This window comes from Hevea brasiliensis, chromosome 8, assembly GCF_030052815.1.
Source record: "Hevea brasiliensis isolate MT/VB/25A 57/8 chromosome 8, ASM3005281v1, whole genome shotgun sequence".
Classification (NCBI taxonomy): domain Eukaryota; kingdom Viridiplantae; phylum Streptophyta; class Magnoliopsida; order Malpighiales; family Euphorbiaceae; genus Hevea; species Hevea brasiliensis.
The window spans coordinates 4,252,594-4,271,090 of NC_079500.1; the positions used below are offsets into that span (position 1 = coordinate 4,252,594).

Sequence of the window (18,497 nt, forward strand, 5' to 3'; positions counted from 1 at the left end):
AGCCAGTCCTTGACCTCATTATTCAAGGCAGACTTCTCCTCTGCATCAAGAAGAACAGCATGGATTGAGGAGACTCCTTTCTTGACTTTCTCGAGTTCATTCTTGACACCCCACAACAGCCAAATCTCTTGGAGAAAGATAGAATCCAGTTTGTTAATGATGTCTCCAGCAAAATTGAAGAGAACCATTTCAGTCATTTTTGGAAAAAGAGGCAAATGTTGTCGTGAAGAGATACTGCAAGAAATGGCAAAATATTTATGAGACTTGTGCATTACATCTGAACTCTATGCCTTGTGTCGACAAGCATACGTACTTCTTCTATTACGTATATAATAAATAAAATACATTAATCTTATTTTATGATGTAAATGATTTTTTTTTAACTCAAAAGTTTTTGTAATTAAATTTATTATTTACAAATTATCATATTATTTTTAATAAAAATAAAAATAAAAATAATAATATTTTTATTCAATCTTGAAAGAATTTCTGTAATCACATCTTGAGGAAGATGATCTGACATTTTTGTATTTGTTCCTCTTGCTGCGTCTGCTCTGTTTTCTGTGTGACATAACACAAAACAAAGTTACGGATAATAATGGGCTCCATCCAGTTTGATGCCTGTCTTTAAAAGCCCTGTTCAGATGAATTTTATTATTAATAACTATTTATCAATGAAAATTATTTATTTATTATAATATTATCAAACTATATTTAAATTATATTATAATATAATTTAATTTTAAAATTAAATAAACAAGTATTTTATATACAAATATTTTATTAAAATTAATAAAAAAAATAATTTTTAAATTTATTAAAATTAATGTAAATAATTTATTTAAATTATCAGAGAAAAATAAAATTTTTAAAGTGAATATAAGAACAAATGCTAATAAAAATTTATAGTGTAATTATAAAATTAAATGAGTTCAAACTAACTAATACACTATTTTCAATTGAAATTGCCATCTCCTTTCCACGCTTCCAAATTCCCTAGGTTTTTCAAATGATCCAAAGCTATCTTCCGGGAGCTGGTTTTCATCAATATCGGTGAAGACATTGTCAGAGTTTGATGGGGAATTAGCAACAGAAAGCTTCCATGACATTGAGATCCCATTGGAGCTTCTTGAACATGGTGGATTTGAGAGCGCATTGTCGACCTGATTGAAAATGATTCTTATGGTTTGTGCACATCCTGCTGCACTACTTGCAGTTTTTGTCAAATGAATAATTTAAAAAATCAATGTGGAAAAGCATATTTCTATTGTTCCACAGGAGCTACTTAGTGCATATTTCTTAAAATTATTACAAAATTTAAATATGTTTGGTGATCACTTATAATCTAGCGTTTAGTATTTTAATTTAGTCAAAATATTATCTCTATTTTTACATTTAACGGCTAATCAAACAATTATTTTTATCGAATATTTCTGTTTTAAATCATTATATAAATAATTAACCACTACCCATTAATATTTAATAGCTTATAGCTATTAAAACAATTAACAGTTATTAAAATAGTTAATATTGGTGAATTCAAAAGATAATGAAAGCCAAAATATGCTTAACATAATATGCAAAAAAAGTATCTGGTTGTGCATAAAAATCACTTGAATGCGAATAATTTATTTAAAGTTGAATTCAAGTTAGTATAATTCAACTTAAAATTGATTTATTTAAATTAATTAAAATAATGTTATTTTAATTTAAAATTATTTTTTAAAAATTAATGTTTTAATTTAAAAACAAACTCAAAATCACATATTGGTTCAAATATTATTTAATTTTTTATTTTGATGATACTTTTTTTAAAAAAATTAATTCCTTGCCTTCAAAATTAACAAAATTTGTAGAATATTAGAATAATTAACTCAATAGACAATTATCAATTAAAAAGTAAATTTAGAATAATAAAATAATGATTTTAATATATTGAAATATTATGTACTAAAATATATACAGTGACTATGGAGGGACGGAATGTGAGGCTTCTTTCTCTTTTCAATTGTCATTCAATAACTATGAGACAATGGCAATGGTGAGGGCCAAGATTTATCATTTTAATTAAGTTTAATGGAAAAAAAATTAATTTTTTTAGCAATGTTAATTTGATTTCAAAAATTTATTGTATTGATGATTAACTATTAAAATTAATTTACATTATGTTTTTAACGGTTTATCTCTCCAATTTTAACAATTGATTTCTCTAATTTCAAATTGTAGTTATAATTATTATTGCAGTCCATGAAAATTTATTGTGGATATGAATTTGCAAAACAGAAAATAAATGGGTCATAAGTTCATCGGGTATGGACCCAGTAAGACCATCCGACTCTTAAGTTAGAGCTGATATGAGTGAATAGTATATTGGATTAATTAAGGAGAAAGAACATACCCCTATAGATGATATGATCTCTTTACATAGGATATAAACAATAGTTGATTATAGTAAGTCAACTATATAATTATATGGATATTATTAGTTAGTATAATTATAGGATTACATTTCTATTTATAGTGCATAATTATAAACATTGCTATATTTGACAATCCTATCAATATTATTTATCTTTAATCAAGATTTTTTTATTTTATCCAGTGGGTCTTATAGTGATTGAACTAATTGAAGGAATCTCATTATTGAATTATTAAATATCATTAGGCTCATGAGCTATCTAAAAACTCGGGTTATTGAATTAATTATTTTTATTTTGAGGAGTTATATCAATTATGAAAAAATAAGATTATTAAATTCGATATGATAATTGATCCGAGAAAAGAATATGATAATTGATCCGACAAAATAAATTTTTGTGATAAAGCGGTACTTTATCATTTCGCACTATTATGAAAATGTAACTTTCCGTCTCTCTTCCGTTAGTTGCTATTTATGTAGACATTATTGATCGACATGGACGTCTTTTAGGGGTTGATGTAGATTAAAATAATATTATTTAATTTTCAAAATTTTAATATCATTTTTTTTTATATTTTCACGTTAAAAAAAAATAATAAGTGATCTTATTTAGCCTAGCCAAAGAAGAAATTGAGAAAAGTTTATTCTCCTCAAATAACATTCTCATCTAAATTATGAGTGAATAATCTCAATTGTGTGAAATTGATCAAGGGTTAGAGATTGGATTAGTTGTTCAAACAACTTTTAATCTTTTTCTTTTCATTTTTTAATTTTTATTCATTTATAAATAAAATAAATTTATTAAATAATATTATTTTAATCCACGTCAACCCTTAAAAGTCGTTTACGTCAATCATTATTGTCCACATCAATAGCAACTAATGGAAGAGAGACGAAAAATTACGTTTTGATAACAGTGCAAAACTATAGGGTACCACTTGGTCATAAAGTGAACCACAGATCTTAAAGTAAAAATGAGTGAAACCATATAGTATTTTTTGATAATTTCTCCTGATATAGAAATTAAATATAAAAGATACATGTTTAGAGCTATATAAGAAACACCATTTGTTAAAACAAAAAGAAAAAAAAGTCATCCTATGATATTTTTGGAAAACCCCTCTAGTGGTTTGGAATGGATTTAATAGTGGCAGACTGATCCACAATCAAAAATAATTAATAAACCATTGAAATAAAATTCTGAGATAAAAAAAAGGGTTATTGTTAATGGGTTAAAGCTTCTATCCTCCCATTAACACGCCACTCTTATCATTACCAAACCTTATAAGGACACGTTCGCCACTTTATCATCAGGAAACTGAACAAACGCACTTTAACCTGATTATTTATTGGGTGTTCCTCAATTTGAAGGAATTTTTATTTGTTACTGTCATGACTCAACCTACAAAAGGGCTCAAAACATACTTCTATATTCACAACCCATATATACACAACTCAATCACATCACACAGCCCCTCCTGGGCCCATCAAATCAGTCATCCATCACAATAAGTAAAATTTTAATTTAGTCCTTATAATTGATCATTCTTGCAAAAATTATCCAAATAAGCTCTAAAAATTCTAAAACTTTGCCCCGCTGTTCTTAGCAATATTACTAGGCTATTGCAAAAAGAATCATAATTTTCTGAGCTACCACGAATATTTTATGGATTTTTAATCTCATTTAAGCACTAGAAAATTACGAAAAAGTAAAGTTCGGGCTTACCTATGCCAATTCCGACTTCGGGGACGCACTCGGGACGTCTGACAATGGTGGGGTAGCCAAAATCTCGATCCAATCCGGAGACTTTTTCGATGGCAATGCATGCGGCGGAAATTCACGAACCAACAAGCGCCGAATTTCCGCGAATTGAAGATACCTATACGAAGCCCACAACACGGGGGTTAGTACATAAATTTTACGAAATTTTCTAAGCTCATTTAATGCTCAGAAAAATACTACGAAATTCCGTGGGACCCACCAAAAAACGGTGTCGAAAAATTTTGAAATTTATATTGCCGCGAAGCTCTTGACGAGTAGAGCGCTCTGGTACTCTCGGTTTTCTCGTGGGGTTCACGATTTATGGGAAATCTAGCCTAAAAATTGAAATGGGCTAAAACTTCCCGGGCAAAAATTGGACAAACCGCTAGATGGATTTTAGTGTTCTTGGTGTCTATGGAAAGCTCTCGACGAGTAGATGGATTTAAACACAAGACCCGGTCCGATTGGTGGCCGGATTGGCCGGATTTCGGCCAGGAAGACGAAGCGGCTCGCTTGCACGTCGCGTCGCTTCTGGCGCCTTTTTTCGGCGCTCGAGCGTGGCGGCCGTGGTGGCGATTGGGGCGTCTTGTGGTGGGGTGGTAGGGGAGGAGGGAGGAGAGAGAAAACGGGAGAGAAAGAGAGGAAGGAGAAACGTGCGCGGGAGAAAAAGAGAAGAATAAGAAGGAGCCGGTCCGATTCGACCGGTTCGATTCGATATACAAAATTTTAAATTTTTACTCTGCCTTGGGACCGAATATGAGGTCCAAAAATTCCAAAAAAATTTCAGAAAACTCAGAAAAATTCATAGACTCCAAATATATTTTTAGTTTTGCCACGTGATCTTTAAATTAATTTTTAAAAATCATCAAAGTTTTATATTTTCAGAAAATTAAACCCGATTTTGAAAATCCGAAAAATTTCAAATAATTTCCTAAAATTTAAATAAAATAAAAATATTAATATTACTAAAAAATAATAAATTTAAAAATTTTCCGATACCATTTTTCGGTGGATCCCATGGAATTTCGCAGTGTTTTTCCGAGCATTAAATGAGCTTAGAAAATTCCGTAAAATTTATGTACTAACCCCCGTGTTGTGGGCTTCGTGTAGGTATCTTCAATACGCGGAAATTCGATAGTTGTCCGGATCTGTGAATTCCCGGCCAGACAGACCGATTACCGAAAAAGTCTTCGGATTGGATCGAGATTTTGGCTACCCCACCATTGTCAGACGTCCCGAGCGCGTCCCCAAAGTCGGAATTGGCATAGGTAAGCCCGAACTTTACTTTTTTGTAATTTTCTAGTGCTTAAATGAGATTAAAAATCCATAAAATATTCGTGGTAGCTCAGAAAATTATGATTCTTTTTGCAATAGCCTAGTAATATTGCTAAGAACCGCGGGGCAAAGTTTTAGAATTTTTAGAGCTTATTTGGACAGTTTTTGCAAGAATGATCAATTATAAGGACTAAATTAAAATTTTACATATTATGATGGATGACTGATTTGATGGGCCCAGGAGGGGCTGTGTGATGTGATTGAGTTGTGGATATATGGGTTGTGAATATAGAAGTGTGTTTTGAGCCCTTTTGTAGGTTGGGTCGTGACAAATGTGGTATCAGAGCTTAGGCTCCAGATTCTCAAGGAATGTTTGTCTAAAGTGTTGGGAAGAGTCTACTATGAGTCACATGCGGAAAGTAGGGTCCACATTCGTCTTGTATTGTCATCTTTGCTTCTAGTCTCTGCTTCATATTTTGTGTGTAAATATGAGTCTATAGAGCTGTGTAATGTGCAGTTTTGAATATTGTGGGCTAATGCTGCTCAATTTCAGGAAAATGCGTAGAAGCAGGAGAGATGCCACTGCACCAGAACCAGATATGCCTGACGAGGTGTCAGCACAGGATGAGGCGCCTGCCCCGAGGAGGCGAGGTAGGAGGCCTAGAGCTGCTCAAGTAGAAGAGCAGCTGTCACCAGTTCAGGATCAGTCTTTTATGGCACAGGGTTCCATGGACCCAATGGCAGCTACTCTAGCTGGGTTGCAGAGAACCATCGACATGATGGCGCAGTATATGATCCACCCTCCACAGCAGCAGCAGTCCACCGCACCAAGAGGGGAACCTTACAAACAGATCATCAATTTTAAGAAGTTGGTGCCTGGTACTTATGATGTGTCAGACGATGCATATCGGTTTTGGATTCTGCATGACAGCAGAACAGAGTTGCGATTGGTGATAGAAGACTTATAGAGTGTATGCAGCATGTCATGGGGCCTATGCCTAGACAATGAATGAATGACTACATATTACCTCGGATGGAGGGTTTGTCGTGGACTCAGTTTGTGGAACTGTTCATCAATCGGTTTGTGCCGGAAAGCTTCAGAGATCAAAAGCAGTGGGCCTTTGAGGCCTTAAGGCAGAATGGCAGGTCTGTAGATGAGTATGCTGCAGAATTTCTGAAACTGAGCAGGTATGCCCCTACAGCAGTAGCTACAAAAACTATGAAGGTGAAGAGATTCCTAAAGGGGCTTGACAGGAGGTATGCGAACCTAGCCATGATGTCTGATCAGTCTTTTGATGTGGTGGTTGATCGAGCCCAACAGATTGAGATTAACTATGCTGTGGATGATAACGGAAGAGCAAAGAAAAACAGAGCAGAGGGTTCTTCAGGTGTTCCCCACATGGGTACTCCGGATAGTGGTGGCCAGAGTAATTACAGAGGAAAAAGTAGGAACAAGAAGAGTGGTTTTAAACACAAACCTCGAGGGTTCAGGCCAGGGTACGGATCCAGCAGTGGTCATAGTTCGGAGTACAGCGATTAGTGCAGTTCAGGATCCTCCTTTGCACCTTGTGCACAGTGTGGAAGAGGACATTCAGGGCCTTGTCTGATGGGTTCAGGAGTATGCTTTAGATGTGGCCAACAAGATCACTTTGCTAGGAAATGCCCCGTGTTTAGCGAGCCACAGATGGGGTCACAGGGTTCTGTTGCGAATGTTCCTCATCAGTTGTATCCTGGTGCTTCCAGATAGCGGCGATCGATTCGATGGCCAGGCGAGGACAAGGGGCGTGGATTTGAAGGCGGTCGGAGGTAGAAGTCGTCGATGTGGTTACGCCACTCGGGGTGGGGTCAAGCTCGGTTTTCACCCCGACCCACCAGATGCTCGAGCTTCTAATACGGTTGTGGCGTGTATTCTTCAGTACATTCCTATGAGGCTCGTGTTTTAATAGATCCGGGTGCTACGCACTCATTTGTCTCCCCTGTGTTTGCCATGAGATTGGGTAGAAACCCTACCACTTTAGAATACCCTTTGTCTGTAGCTACCCCGCTTAGTGACAACATAGATGTAGATATGATTTTTCCGGGTAGCCCAGTAGTAGTGGATGGAAAGATCCTCCCAGCAGACTTGGTTCCTCTACCAGTAATGGATTTCGATGTAATCTTAGGAATGGATTGGTTGGAAACTCATTATGCCACTTTAGACTGCAGGAACAAAAAGGTGTATTTCCACATACCTGGTGTAGAAGAGTTTAGCTTTGATGGTGACAGGAGCGTGGCTCTATATAATTTGGTGTCAGCAATTAGTGCTAGAAAAATGTTGAGGCGTGGATGTCAAGGGTACTTGGCATTGGTGAGAGATACCTCTGTAGAAGGTGTCAACATGGAAAATGTTCCTGTTGTCAGAGAATTCATGAATGTCTTCCCTGAGGAGCTTCCAGGATTGCCACCAGGAAAGGAAATAGAATTTTGCATTGATGTTGTGCCGGGTACGAACCCCATATCAATGCCGCCTTACAGGATGGCACCAGCAGAATTGAAAGAGTTAAAAGAGCAACTACAGGAGCTTTTGGACAAGGGTTTCATACGTCCGAGAACTTCACCCTGGGGTGCTCCTGTTCTATTTGTGAGAAAGAAAGATGGGTCATTGAGGTTGCATTAGTTTTAGATAGTTATAGAGATTATGGTTAAAATTGATATTTTACTCTCTGAGTCGAACGCTCACTCCTGTTCATTATTTTTCAGGCTACAGGAGGATTTTATTGTGGTTAACCTGCTTTTCTCCTTCGCAGGTTGTTTATTAATATTTGTGTAATTTTATAAACTCCTAGAATTTCCGCATGTGTTAGAAATATTTATTTGAATTGGGTCTGTAATATAAGTGCTATTTTGGGCCTGTAAACTTATTATTTTATGCATGTTGATGGACTGGATGAGGGAGCTGAGCTCCCATTTATTTTATGTTGTTATGAGTATGTGGAGGGTGAGCTGAGCTCACCAATTGATTATATATATTATGTTTACACGTCGGGTGAGTCAAAAACTCCCCGTTGAAAGGTCCATTTTATGGCCGGACTCTGTCCGATTGATTTCTTGAAATTGGGCCCAAATGGGCCTTAGAGTTAGGTTAAGGAATAGTTAGGCTTACTACGGGCCTTGGGGGCTTTAGGCTGGCCCAGGTCCTAGTGCCGATCCGGCCCATAGATTGGGTCGTGATAGTTACAATTGTTATATAGTTTAATTATAATTCTTTATTGTAATGAAATTCATACGAGACTTATTATTATTAATGATTATAGTGAAATTGTTATATATATATTTATTTTATTGTGTAATTTTTAATTTCAAGAGATTGCTGATTAAATTATTTATCTTTTTTTTTTTATATAAGATATGTAATTCTAAAACTCTCCTTTAAATGCAACCACATAATTATTATTTGACAATTAATTCAATACGAGTTACTTTAGGTATCAAAATATCTAGTCAAGTCAATATTAAAACTCTTTCACTTATATTTACTCTTTAAGTTTTCTATTTTCTCAATATGTAATAACTAATTCTAATAGATACAACTATTATATATACAATAAATACACTTTAATCGTTAATCAATGATGATAATATAACTGTTGGACCATTGGACATAAAACGTTTGTGTTTTAAAATTTTCCAAAGCCACAAGGATTTTTACTAGAAGTTCATCAATTATTTTTTTAAATAAATAAATAACAGAATTTATAATATAATTCATATATTAAATTTCAAATATCATAATAAAACTGTTTTATAATCATGCCATTAACAATTTTAACTATTGACTCAATTTCAAATTCATGATATTATTTTTTCATGAAAAAATTTTAATGATATTATTATATTTTTATGTTGATTGAAGTTTATATTCACACTACAACCATTATTAAGAGTTAAAAATTATTTAATACATTTAATCAACTTTAAATCCCTCCATTTGGTTCATGAATATATATATTTGGTTCGATAAATTTACAGAGAAAGAAAAGTGCGGTTGGCAGGATTCAAGTCTCCCAGTGAGTGTGAATGTTCAACAGATAATAATTGATTCCAATTTTCCTTTCACATACATCTTTAAAATGATACTTCTATCCATTTCCAGTATTCTAACAAGTAATTTTTGTTTGAAAAAAATCCAAATTCTCTGCAATTAATCTATAGAGATGTTTCCATTTCTTTGGATTGTTCTTCTTCTCAACTGTTTGATAAGAGGAGAATTCTTTTTTTGTGCACAAGCTCAGCTTGTGGACTGCCATACTTCTGACAGAGAAGCTCTTCTTGATTTTATAAAGGGTCTTGAAAATTCTGAGAAACAACTCTCTTCATGGAAAGGAAGCAACTGCTGTCAATGGTTTGGAATAGCTTGTGACAATATCACTGGAGCTGTAACCAAAGTTGATCTCCACAGCACGTCAGGTTTGTTGAACTTGAGCGGAGAGATTAGATCTTCACTCACAAAACTCAAGTCCTTGACATATCTGGACTTGAGTTCTAACTCATTCACTGGCACAATTCCTGATTTCTTACCCTTCCTGGAGAACTTGCAATATCTAAACCTATCATATGCTGGGTTTAGTGGTGCAATTCCTCCAAATCTTGGAAACCTCTCTAGCTTGAAGTTTCTTGATGTCTCTTCTCCTAGTTTAAATGTTGATAATCTTGAATGGATGAGTGGTCTTCTGTCATTAAAATATTTGGCCATGGATGGTGTAGATCTTTCAAAGGCAGGAGTAGGATGGGTTGATGCATTAAACAAGCTTCCATTCTTGACTGAGTTGCATTTATCTTCATGCCATTTATCCAGTCTCAACTATTCTCTTCCTTTGGTCAATTTGAGTTCACTTGCTGTCCTAAACCTTAGTAACAACTACATCAAATCCAAGTTTCCAAATTGGCTGGTGAATATCAGTAGCCTTGTTTCAGTTGATATCAGCTATAACAGGCTACATGGAAGGATTCCACTCGGTTTTAGTGAACTGCCAAATTTGCAATCATTGGATCTTGGTTATAATCAAGATCTCTCTGCAAGTTGCTTCCAACTGTTGAGAAGAAGGTGGGGAAAAATACAAGTTCTTGATCTATCTATGACCAAATTACATGGAAGAATTCCTGCTGCCCTTGGAAATATAACTTCTCTTATTTATCTTGATTTATCAAAAAATGATGTTCGGAGTAGTATTCCAAGCTCCATTGGTAGGCTTTCTAACTTACAATTTATTGATTTGTCCTGTAATAATCTGACAGGAGGTTTACCAGAATTTCTTGAAGAAGAAACAGCAAACTGCCCTTCCAAAAGTCCTTTGCCTAATTTGAAGAACTTCAAATCCAGTTACAGCAATTTAACTGGTAAGTTGCCAAATTGGATAGGCAATCTTAAAAATCTAGTTGTCCTCGATTTGAGTTATAACTTGCTTCAAGGTCCCATCCCCCGTTCTTTCGAAAATTTGCGGCAGTTGTCTGAACTCAGACTTGGATCAAATAAACTAAATGGTAGTCTCCCAAAAGGCTTGGGAAAGCTCTCTGCATTGACTCATCTTGATGTTTCCATTAATCAACTGGCCGGTGTTATCACAGAAGCACATTTTTCAGGCCTAAGTAAATTGAAGCAATTGATTCTTTTGAGAAACTCCTTCATCTTGAAAGTCAATTCCAGTTGGATCCCTCCATTTCAGCTCTGTACCTTGGTTATGGGTTCATGCAATCTAGGTCCATCCTTCCCTGCTTGGCTCAGATCTCAAAAAGAGATTGTCATTCTAGATTTCTCAAATGCTAGTATTTCAGGTTCCATTCCAAACTGGTTTTGGGACATGTCAAGCACTCTAAGTTATTTGAATGTTTCTTTGAATCACTTGAAGGGTCATTTACCAAATCCATTAAATATATCTCCCTCTGCAACCAGTGTTGATTTGAGCTCCAACCTCTTTCAAGGGTCCATTCCTCTTCCTCTTCCTCTTCCAAATGTCTCAATCCAAGTGCTTGATCTTTCCAATAATCAATTCTCTGGTTCTATCCCAAACAAGATTGGTAAAATCCTTTCACATTTGCAATTCCTCTCTCTTTCCAATAACCAGCTGGCTGGTCATGTCCCAGCCTCTATTGGAGAGATATCGACTCTTCAAATCCTTGATCTTTCAAGGAATGGTTTGATAGGAAGCATTCCTTTGAATATCGGGAATTGTTCTAACCTCACTGTTCTAGACCTTCAAAATAATAATTTGTCTGGTGAGATTTCAAAATCCTTGGGTTGGCTTCATTGGCTTCAAATACTTCACCTCAGCAATAACAGATTCTCAGGAGAAATCCCATCATCTCTCCAGGAATTGAAGGAATTAGAAACTCTAGACCTTGGAAACAACAGTTTGACAGGAAATATTCCGTCATGGATAGGAGGAGCTTTTCCACGTCTCAGAATACTTAGCCTGAGGTCAAATTCCTTTTCAGGAGAAATTCCCCCTAGACATTCAAATTTGAGTTCTCTACAAGTTCTGGATCTAGCAGGAAACAAGTTGAATGGCAGAATTCCTTCTAGCTTTGGAGCTTTTAAAGCCATGGCTCAACAACATGTAAACCATTATTTGACATATGGAGACCCTGACAGGCGCTACTACCAAGAAAACATAGTTGTGAGCATAAATGGGCAAACTCAAAAATATTCCAAGACTCTTTCACTCCTGACTACCATAGATCTTTCTGGAAATAATCTACATGGTGAGCTTCCTGAAGAACTAACAAACCTGGTTGGTCTTCTAGTTTTGAACCTGTCAAGAAACAACATCAGTGGCCAGATTCCACACAGCATTTCAGAAATGCATCAGTTGTTATCTCTTGATCTGTCAGGCAATAATCTTTCAGGTCCAATTCCTTCAAGCCTCTCTTCATTGACTTTTCTGGAATATTTGAACTTGTCCAACAACAACTTATGTGGTGCAATCCCATATACAAATCAGATGTCAACTTTTAATGAATCCTCCTTTGATGGGAACCCATGTCTATGTGGAAATCCCCTTGTTGTGAAGTGCTCGCATAACAATAATAATTCTGACAATGGAGGGACCAGTAACCATTCAGACTATAATGGGTTGATTGATAACTGGTTTTACTTGAGCATTGGGTTGGGATATGCAGCAGGTTTACTGCTTCCATATTTGTTATTTGCAGTGAGAAGATCTTGGGGTGGTGTATACTTTGCTGTTGTGGATAGGATCGTAAACAGATTGTCAAATGCACCTGCTCTTGTGGATAGGATTGTACACAGACTGTCAAGTGCATCAAGCAGAATAGCAACAAGAACAAGAACTCAGTGCAGTTGCTGAGTTCTCTTTCCTCTTCCAGGTTCTTGTAAAAAATTTTGCCACTGCTGTCAGTTTAAAGTTGTTTGAAGTTAAAAATTCACTTGTTTTCACATAAATGGCTTGTAAAGATATATAAAATGAGACATGGGTTAGCTTCTGCATTCCCATCAATCTTTCAGAGTACAGTCTTGACATAAAAAAAGGGTCTCAAAGATTCTGAGAATTAACCTGCTTCCTTCATGGCAAGGAAGCAGGCACCTACAGAGGAGAAAAGTTCAATTTAATATGCATAAGGTTATGAGATGATTGTAGTTCTTGAGTTTGTTCTTTTAAGGTTGATTTCTGAGTAGAAACTGTTTCAAATTGTTGCTCAAACTGTTTCAAACTGTTTCAAATTGTTGCTCAAACTGTTTCAGCCATTGGCCTTATGATCCAGAATAACAAGACATCAGCCCAAACTAGGAGTCGTTTGGTAAAACTACTTGCCGTTCGTATGAAATGATCGGACAGTTATTGAAATACAGCGATATCATTAGCCTGTCTTTACTTAAACGACCTGCCGTCTATCAGTGATTGCTCCTTCCCTGGACAGGGTACGCAAACAGTCGGTTCAGTTGGAACCGAACTGATAAAATCGAAAATCAAAAATAAGAATTTTGACAGCCAAACTAAATCGATCACTAAAGGATAATTGAACCGAACTAAATCGATAAAATATTTGTTCGATTTGATTTTAAACCGATCAAATGAAATTTTATAAGATTTCATATTTTTAATAATTAAATCTCAATAATAAAACATAAAAAAATTAAAAATTAGAAATCAGAACTAAAAAAATCTTAGGATATATATATATAATTTGATTCAGTTCGATTTTTTTATTTATTATAAAAATAATCAAAACAAACTGATTAACTAAAATTATCAAAATTTATAAATTAAATCAAACTAATTAAATTTTAAATCTAAATTGATTAAATCAAATTAATTCAATTCGGTTCAATTTTTCGATTCAAATCAAAATTTGCTCACCCTACCTCGACTTAAGTTTCCGTGGAAACTTTATTTTTTACCAAATAATTTTTTATTAAAACAAATTTTATTTTGTTAATAATTGTTTTTTAATGAATTAAAAAGATGTAATTTAATGGTAAAAAAATGAAGTAATTAGAAAATATTACATGGAATGCTCCCTAAATCCTTCCTTTGTTGCACTCAACGGTGCCGTTTCCTACTCATCATATTCCCAATTAAATCTTAGCTTCCCTAATTGTATATAGCCATAGCCCCCGATTTCAAAATCCCTAATTCAAGACTTAGCGAACGAATTGAACTGGATTGGAACTGACAATTCTGCTTTAATATTCAGGAGATTGGAAACGAAATCGCTTGTTTCCGTGAGATATCTAGAGCAGGAGCGATTCTTCGTCTTGGATTCCCTGAACTCGTAGCCAAAAGCAAGAAAATCTCCAACAGAGAAAATGTTCTGCTTTTGCGTGTTCGATATGTCCACCGCGTCAATCATTGAGAGAAGTTTCAAATTGCTTTTATTTGATCAATATCCCCCTTTTATGCTTGATTGCTATTATATCAGTTACATCATAATTGCTTATCTACTACACCAACAGCCTATCAACAGGTCACTCACTGGCCGTTCATTATGCCATCTAACAACAGCGTTGGCCAAGCATGGCAGGACAATTTTCCATGTATATATGTGACATATTTAAATTAAGAAATCAAACGAAAAACTTAAACTTGAATATGGAGGAGTTTCATGATCCAAATGAGTGCATGGGATTGTGTTACCTGCATGGGATTGTGTTACACGGAATAATTATGGAATTCCAGAAAGAATGATTAATTATAAGCATTGATAAACCACGGAGAGTTCATATTCAAAAGTGCTTTATTTAAACCGCGTCGGATCCACTTTAAACCTCTGGACGCACCAGTGTTGTTAGTGGGGAAGTAAAGAAACGCACTTATATCCAATACGTGCTTAGAACTGTTTCTAGTCAATTATAGATTTTAAAATTGTGAAATATGGTTCCAATTTTCCCTTTAAAAAGGATTAAACGTTAATCTGCAGTTTTATTAGAAAACTTTCATCTAAATCCTTTGCAGCTCAGCAGGGCCTTGACCGTTTGATAATTTTTGGAGACCCTTTCATTTCTTTTGTTTATCTGTTGTTAACTGGAGAATATGTTTGTGTTGGAGTTGCTCAGTTGGTGCAATGCAACGCAGCTGATAGAGAAGCTCTTCTTGACTTCAAAATCGGTCTTAATGATTCATGGAACCAGCTATCCTCATGGCAAGGAACCAATTGTTGTCAATGGTCGGGAATATCTTGTGATGAGTATTACTGGTGCTGTTCTTTCAGTTGATATCTCTCTAGATATCCCAAATTCATCAGGTCTGCAGCCATTGAACTCAAGTCCTTGAAACATTTGGACTTGAGTGGGAACAACTTCAGTGGTAAAATTCCTCATTTCTTTTCCTTTTTGGAGAATTTGCTATATCTAAACCTGTCATTTGCTGGGTTTAGTGGCGCAATCCCTCCAAATCTTGGAAATCTCTCTAGCTTGCAGTTTCTTGATGTCCCTTCTTATAGTTTAAATGTTGATAATGTTGAATGGGTGAGTGGTCTTGTCTCACTAAAACATTTGGCTATGAATTATGTTGACCTTTCAAAGGTTGGAATAGGATGGGTTGTGGCATTAAACAAGCTTCCATTTTTAGCCGAGTTGCATTTAGCTGAGTGCGGCTTATCCAATTTCATCTATTCTCTTCCTTCTGTTAATTTGTCTTCACTTGCAGTCCTAGACCTTCCATCCAATTCCAAGTTACCAAATTGGCTTGTGAATATTAGCAGCCTTGTATCTGTTGACATCAGCGACAGCAGCTTGCCTGGAAGGATTCCACTAGGTTTTAGTGAACTTCCAAATTTGAAGTCACTAGAAGTTCACTAAAACTTCATGATAATGAAAATGTCCCAGCAAGTTGCTATCAGTTATTTCTTGGAAGCTGGAAAAAGATAGAAGTTCTAGATCTTTCTGCCAGCAAGTTACATGGGAGACTTCTTGCTTCCCTTGGAAATATGACGTCTCTGTTTTATCTTGATTGATCTTGGAATGGTATCAAAGGTGAGATTCCAAGCTCCATCGGTAGCCTATGTAACATACAGGTAATTGATTTGTCATTTAATTGCCTGACAAGAGGTTTGCCAAACTCGCTGGGCCACCTCAAAAATCTTATTCATCTCTATTTGCAGAATAACTTGCTTCAAGGTCCTATCCCTGCTTTCATTGGAAATTTACAGTATTTGGCTCATCTTGGACTCAGCTCAAATAAGCTAAATGGCACTTTTCCAGATAGCTTAGGACTGCTCTCTGAGTTGTGTCTCCTTGATGTTTCCTTCAATGAATTGACAGGTGTCATTTCAGAAGCACATTTTTTGAGGCTAAGTAAATTGAAGTTCTTGTGGTTGTCTAGAAACTCACTCATTTTCAATGTCAGTTACAATTGGATCCCTCCATTCCAAATCTCTACACTGGATATTGGATCATGCCATGTTGATCCTTCCTTTCCTATTTGGCTTAGATCTCAAAAAGATATAAAATATTTATGTCTCTCAAACAGCAGTATTTCAGGCTCTATACCAAACTGGCTTTGGGTTATGTCTGGCAACCTGTCTATTTTAGATGTTTCTTCCAATCATTTAAAGGGCCATTTGCCAAATCCGTTGAATACAAGTCCAAATGCAAACCTCTTCCTACTAGAGCTTTCCAATAACCAATTATCTGGTCCCATACCAAGCAATATTGATCAAATCATGCCTCTATACTTTCTCTCTCTTTCTGGTAACCAGCTGAATGGTCAAATCCCAGCCTTAATTGGAGAGATGAATAATCTTGAAGTATTGGATCTTTCAAGAAATAATTTGACAGGAAGCATTCGTTCAAGCATTGGGAATTGTCTTACCCTCTATGTTCTAGACCTTCAAAACAACAATTTGTTTGGTGGCATTCCAAGATCTATGGGTCAGTTACGTGAGCTTCGAACACTTCACCTGGTCAACAACAGATTATCATTGTTGGAAACTTTGGACCTCTCGAACAATAGGCTGACAGGTAATATACCACCTTGGATTGGAAAAGCTTTCTCATCTCTCAGAATGCTTAGCTTGAGGTCAAATAACTTCTCCGGATAACTTCGTTTAGCACTTTCAAATTTGAGTTCTTTGAAAATTTTGGACCTGGCAGAAAACCAATTGAATGGCTCCTTTTCTTTTGCCTTTCAAAATCTTGAAGCCATGACACATCTGCAAAATGTTAGCCAGCAAGTTTTGTTTTACACAGCGAACAATGGCTTTTACAAAGAAAACATATATGTCATAAAAAATGGCCTTGAATTGCAGTACACCAAAACTCTTTCCCTTTTGACCAGCATAGAACTTTCTGGAAATAATTTATATGGAGAGTTTCCCAAAGAAATAACAAAATTAGTTGGTTTGGAAGTTTTGAACTTGTCAAGAAAGCATATCAGTGGCCAGATTCCTGAAAACATTTCAGAATTGCGTCAGTTGTTATCTCTTGATCTCTCAGGCAATAGGCTTTCAGGCCTAATTCCTCAGAGCATGTCTTCAATGACATTTTTGGGAAGTTTGAATCTGTCAAATAATAACTTCTCAGGCAGAATTCCATATAAAGGTCAGATGACAACTTTTGATGCATCTTCGTTTGGTGGTAATTTAGGTCTCTGCGGGGATCCCCCCACTTTGAAATGTCTAGATGCTGATTCAAACAATTGGGGAAGCCGTGATGATTCAGATGGTGGAAGGAAAGATGAGGCAGATGATGGTAATGGCTTCATTGATAAGTGGTTTTACTTGAGCGTTGGGTTGGGATTTGCAGTAGGTTTGCTGCTTCCTTATTTGATATTTGCAATCAAAAGATCCTGGGGTGGAGCATACTTTGCTTTTGTGGATGGAACTGCTTATAGATTGTCTACTAGAAAAATGAGAGCAGCAACAAGAAGAAGAATTTGGGGCACATGCTGAGGTTTCTTTATCTACTTTTCTTTTTTTCTGTGAATTTTCATTTTCTTGTACAATCTGCAGACAAATCATTGATGTAATTTTGCTAGTCTTCCATGTAGAAGTTTTTCTAATTTTCAGAATAAACTTTCTGTTATGATAGTTGCAAGCTCTCTTTTAAATCTTCTTCTATGACGACAGTAGGAATAAAAGATTACATTGGCATTCTCTTTTAACATTAACATTTTCTTTTATCCTTCAAGCAAGCTACCATCTCTTGTGATCCAGTCACAACAAGGGGTGTTTGGGTTGTGAGAAAGAGAGTGAAAGTGAGAAGGAAACAAACGGAAAGGGATAGAAACAGAGAAGAGTGAAGATGGAGAGGAAATAGAACAGTAGAGGGAAGTTGCAATTCTGCTATTTGATGAATATCCCCTTTACACTTGATTTCTATTCCTATTAGCTACAGCATAATTGCTAATCTACTTCCCTAACAGCTTAGTACACCCTCTCGAGTGTTGTAAGGTGCTCGCACTCTACCCAAATCTAGATTTAATTAATATTTTAAAAACTTGAATCCATCTTAAACTCCATTCAAAATTATTATCAATTATCCAAACTTATTCCAAACCTAGTTATTATTACCCATAAAAATTCGAACACATTTAATTTTATATATTT

The 18,497-nt window shown here is 35.5% G+C and overlaps 3 protein-coding genes across 3 annotated transcripts; all 3 read left to right on the forward strand.

Annotated features, from left to right (window-relative positions):
- Positions 1-9,565: 9,565 nt before the first annotated feature.
- LOC110655010 (receptor-like protein EIX2) lies at positions 9,566-13,041 on the forward strand. The gene is made up of 3 exons (XM_058150588.1): positions 9,566-9,599; positions 9,648-11,283; positions 11,335-13,041. The coding sequence occupies exons 1-3, from the start codon at positions 9,566-9,568 to the stop codon at positions 12,797-12,799; spliced, it is 3,135 nt and encodes a 1,044-aa protein (XP_058006571.1). The 3' UTR covers positions 12,800-13,041.
- LOC131169176 (probable LRR receptor-like serine/threonine-protein kinase At1g74360) lies at positions 12,923-15,750 on the forward strand. The gene is made up of 6 exons (XM_058150589.1): positions 12,923-12,926; positions 13,195-13,250; positions 14,148-14,276; positions 14,373-14,487; positions 14,906-15,092; positions 15,195-15,750. The coding sequence occupies exons 1-6, from the start codon at positions 12,923-12,925 to the stop codon at positions 15,748-15,750; spliced, it is 1,047 nt and encodes a 348-aa protein (XP_058006572.1).
- Positions 14,745-17,978, forward strand: LOC110654583 (leucine-rich repeat receptor protein kinase EMS1-like). The gene is made up of 2 exons (XM_058150960.1): positions 14,745-16,911; positions 17,536-17,978. The coding sequence occupies exons 1-2, from the start codon at positions 16,458-16,460 to the stop codon at positions 17,838-17,840; spliced, it is 759 nt and encodes a 252-aa protein (XP_058006943.1). The 5' UTR covers positions 14,745-16,457; the 3' UTR covers positions 17,841-17,978.
- Positions 17,979-18,497: the final 519 nt, after the last annotated feature.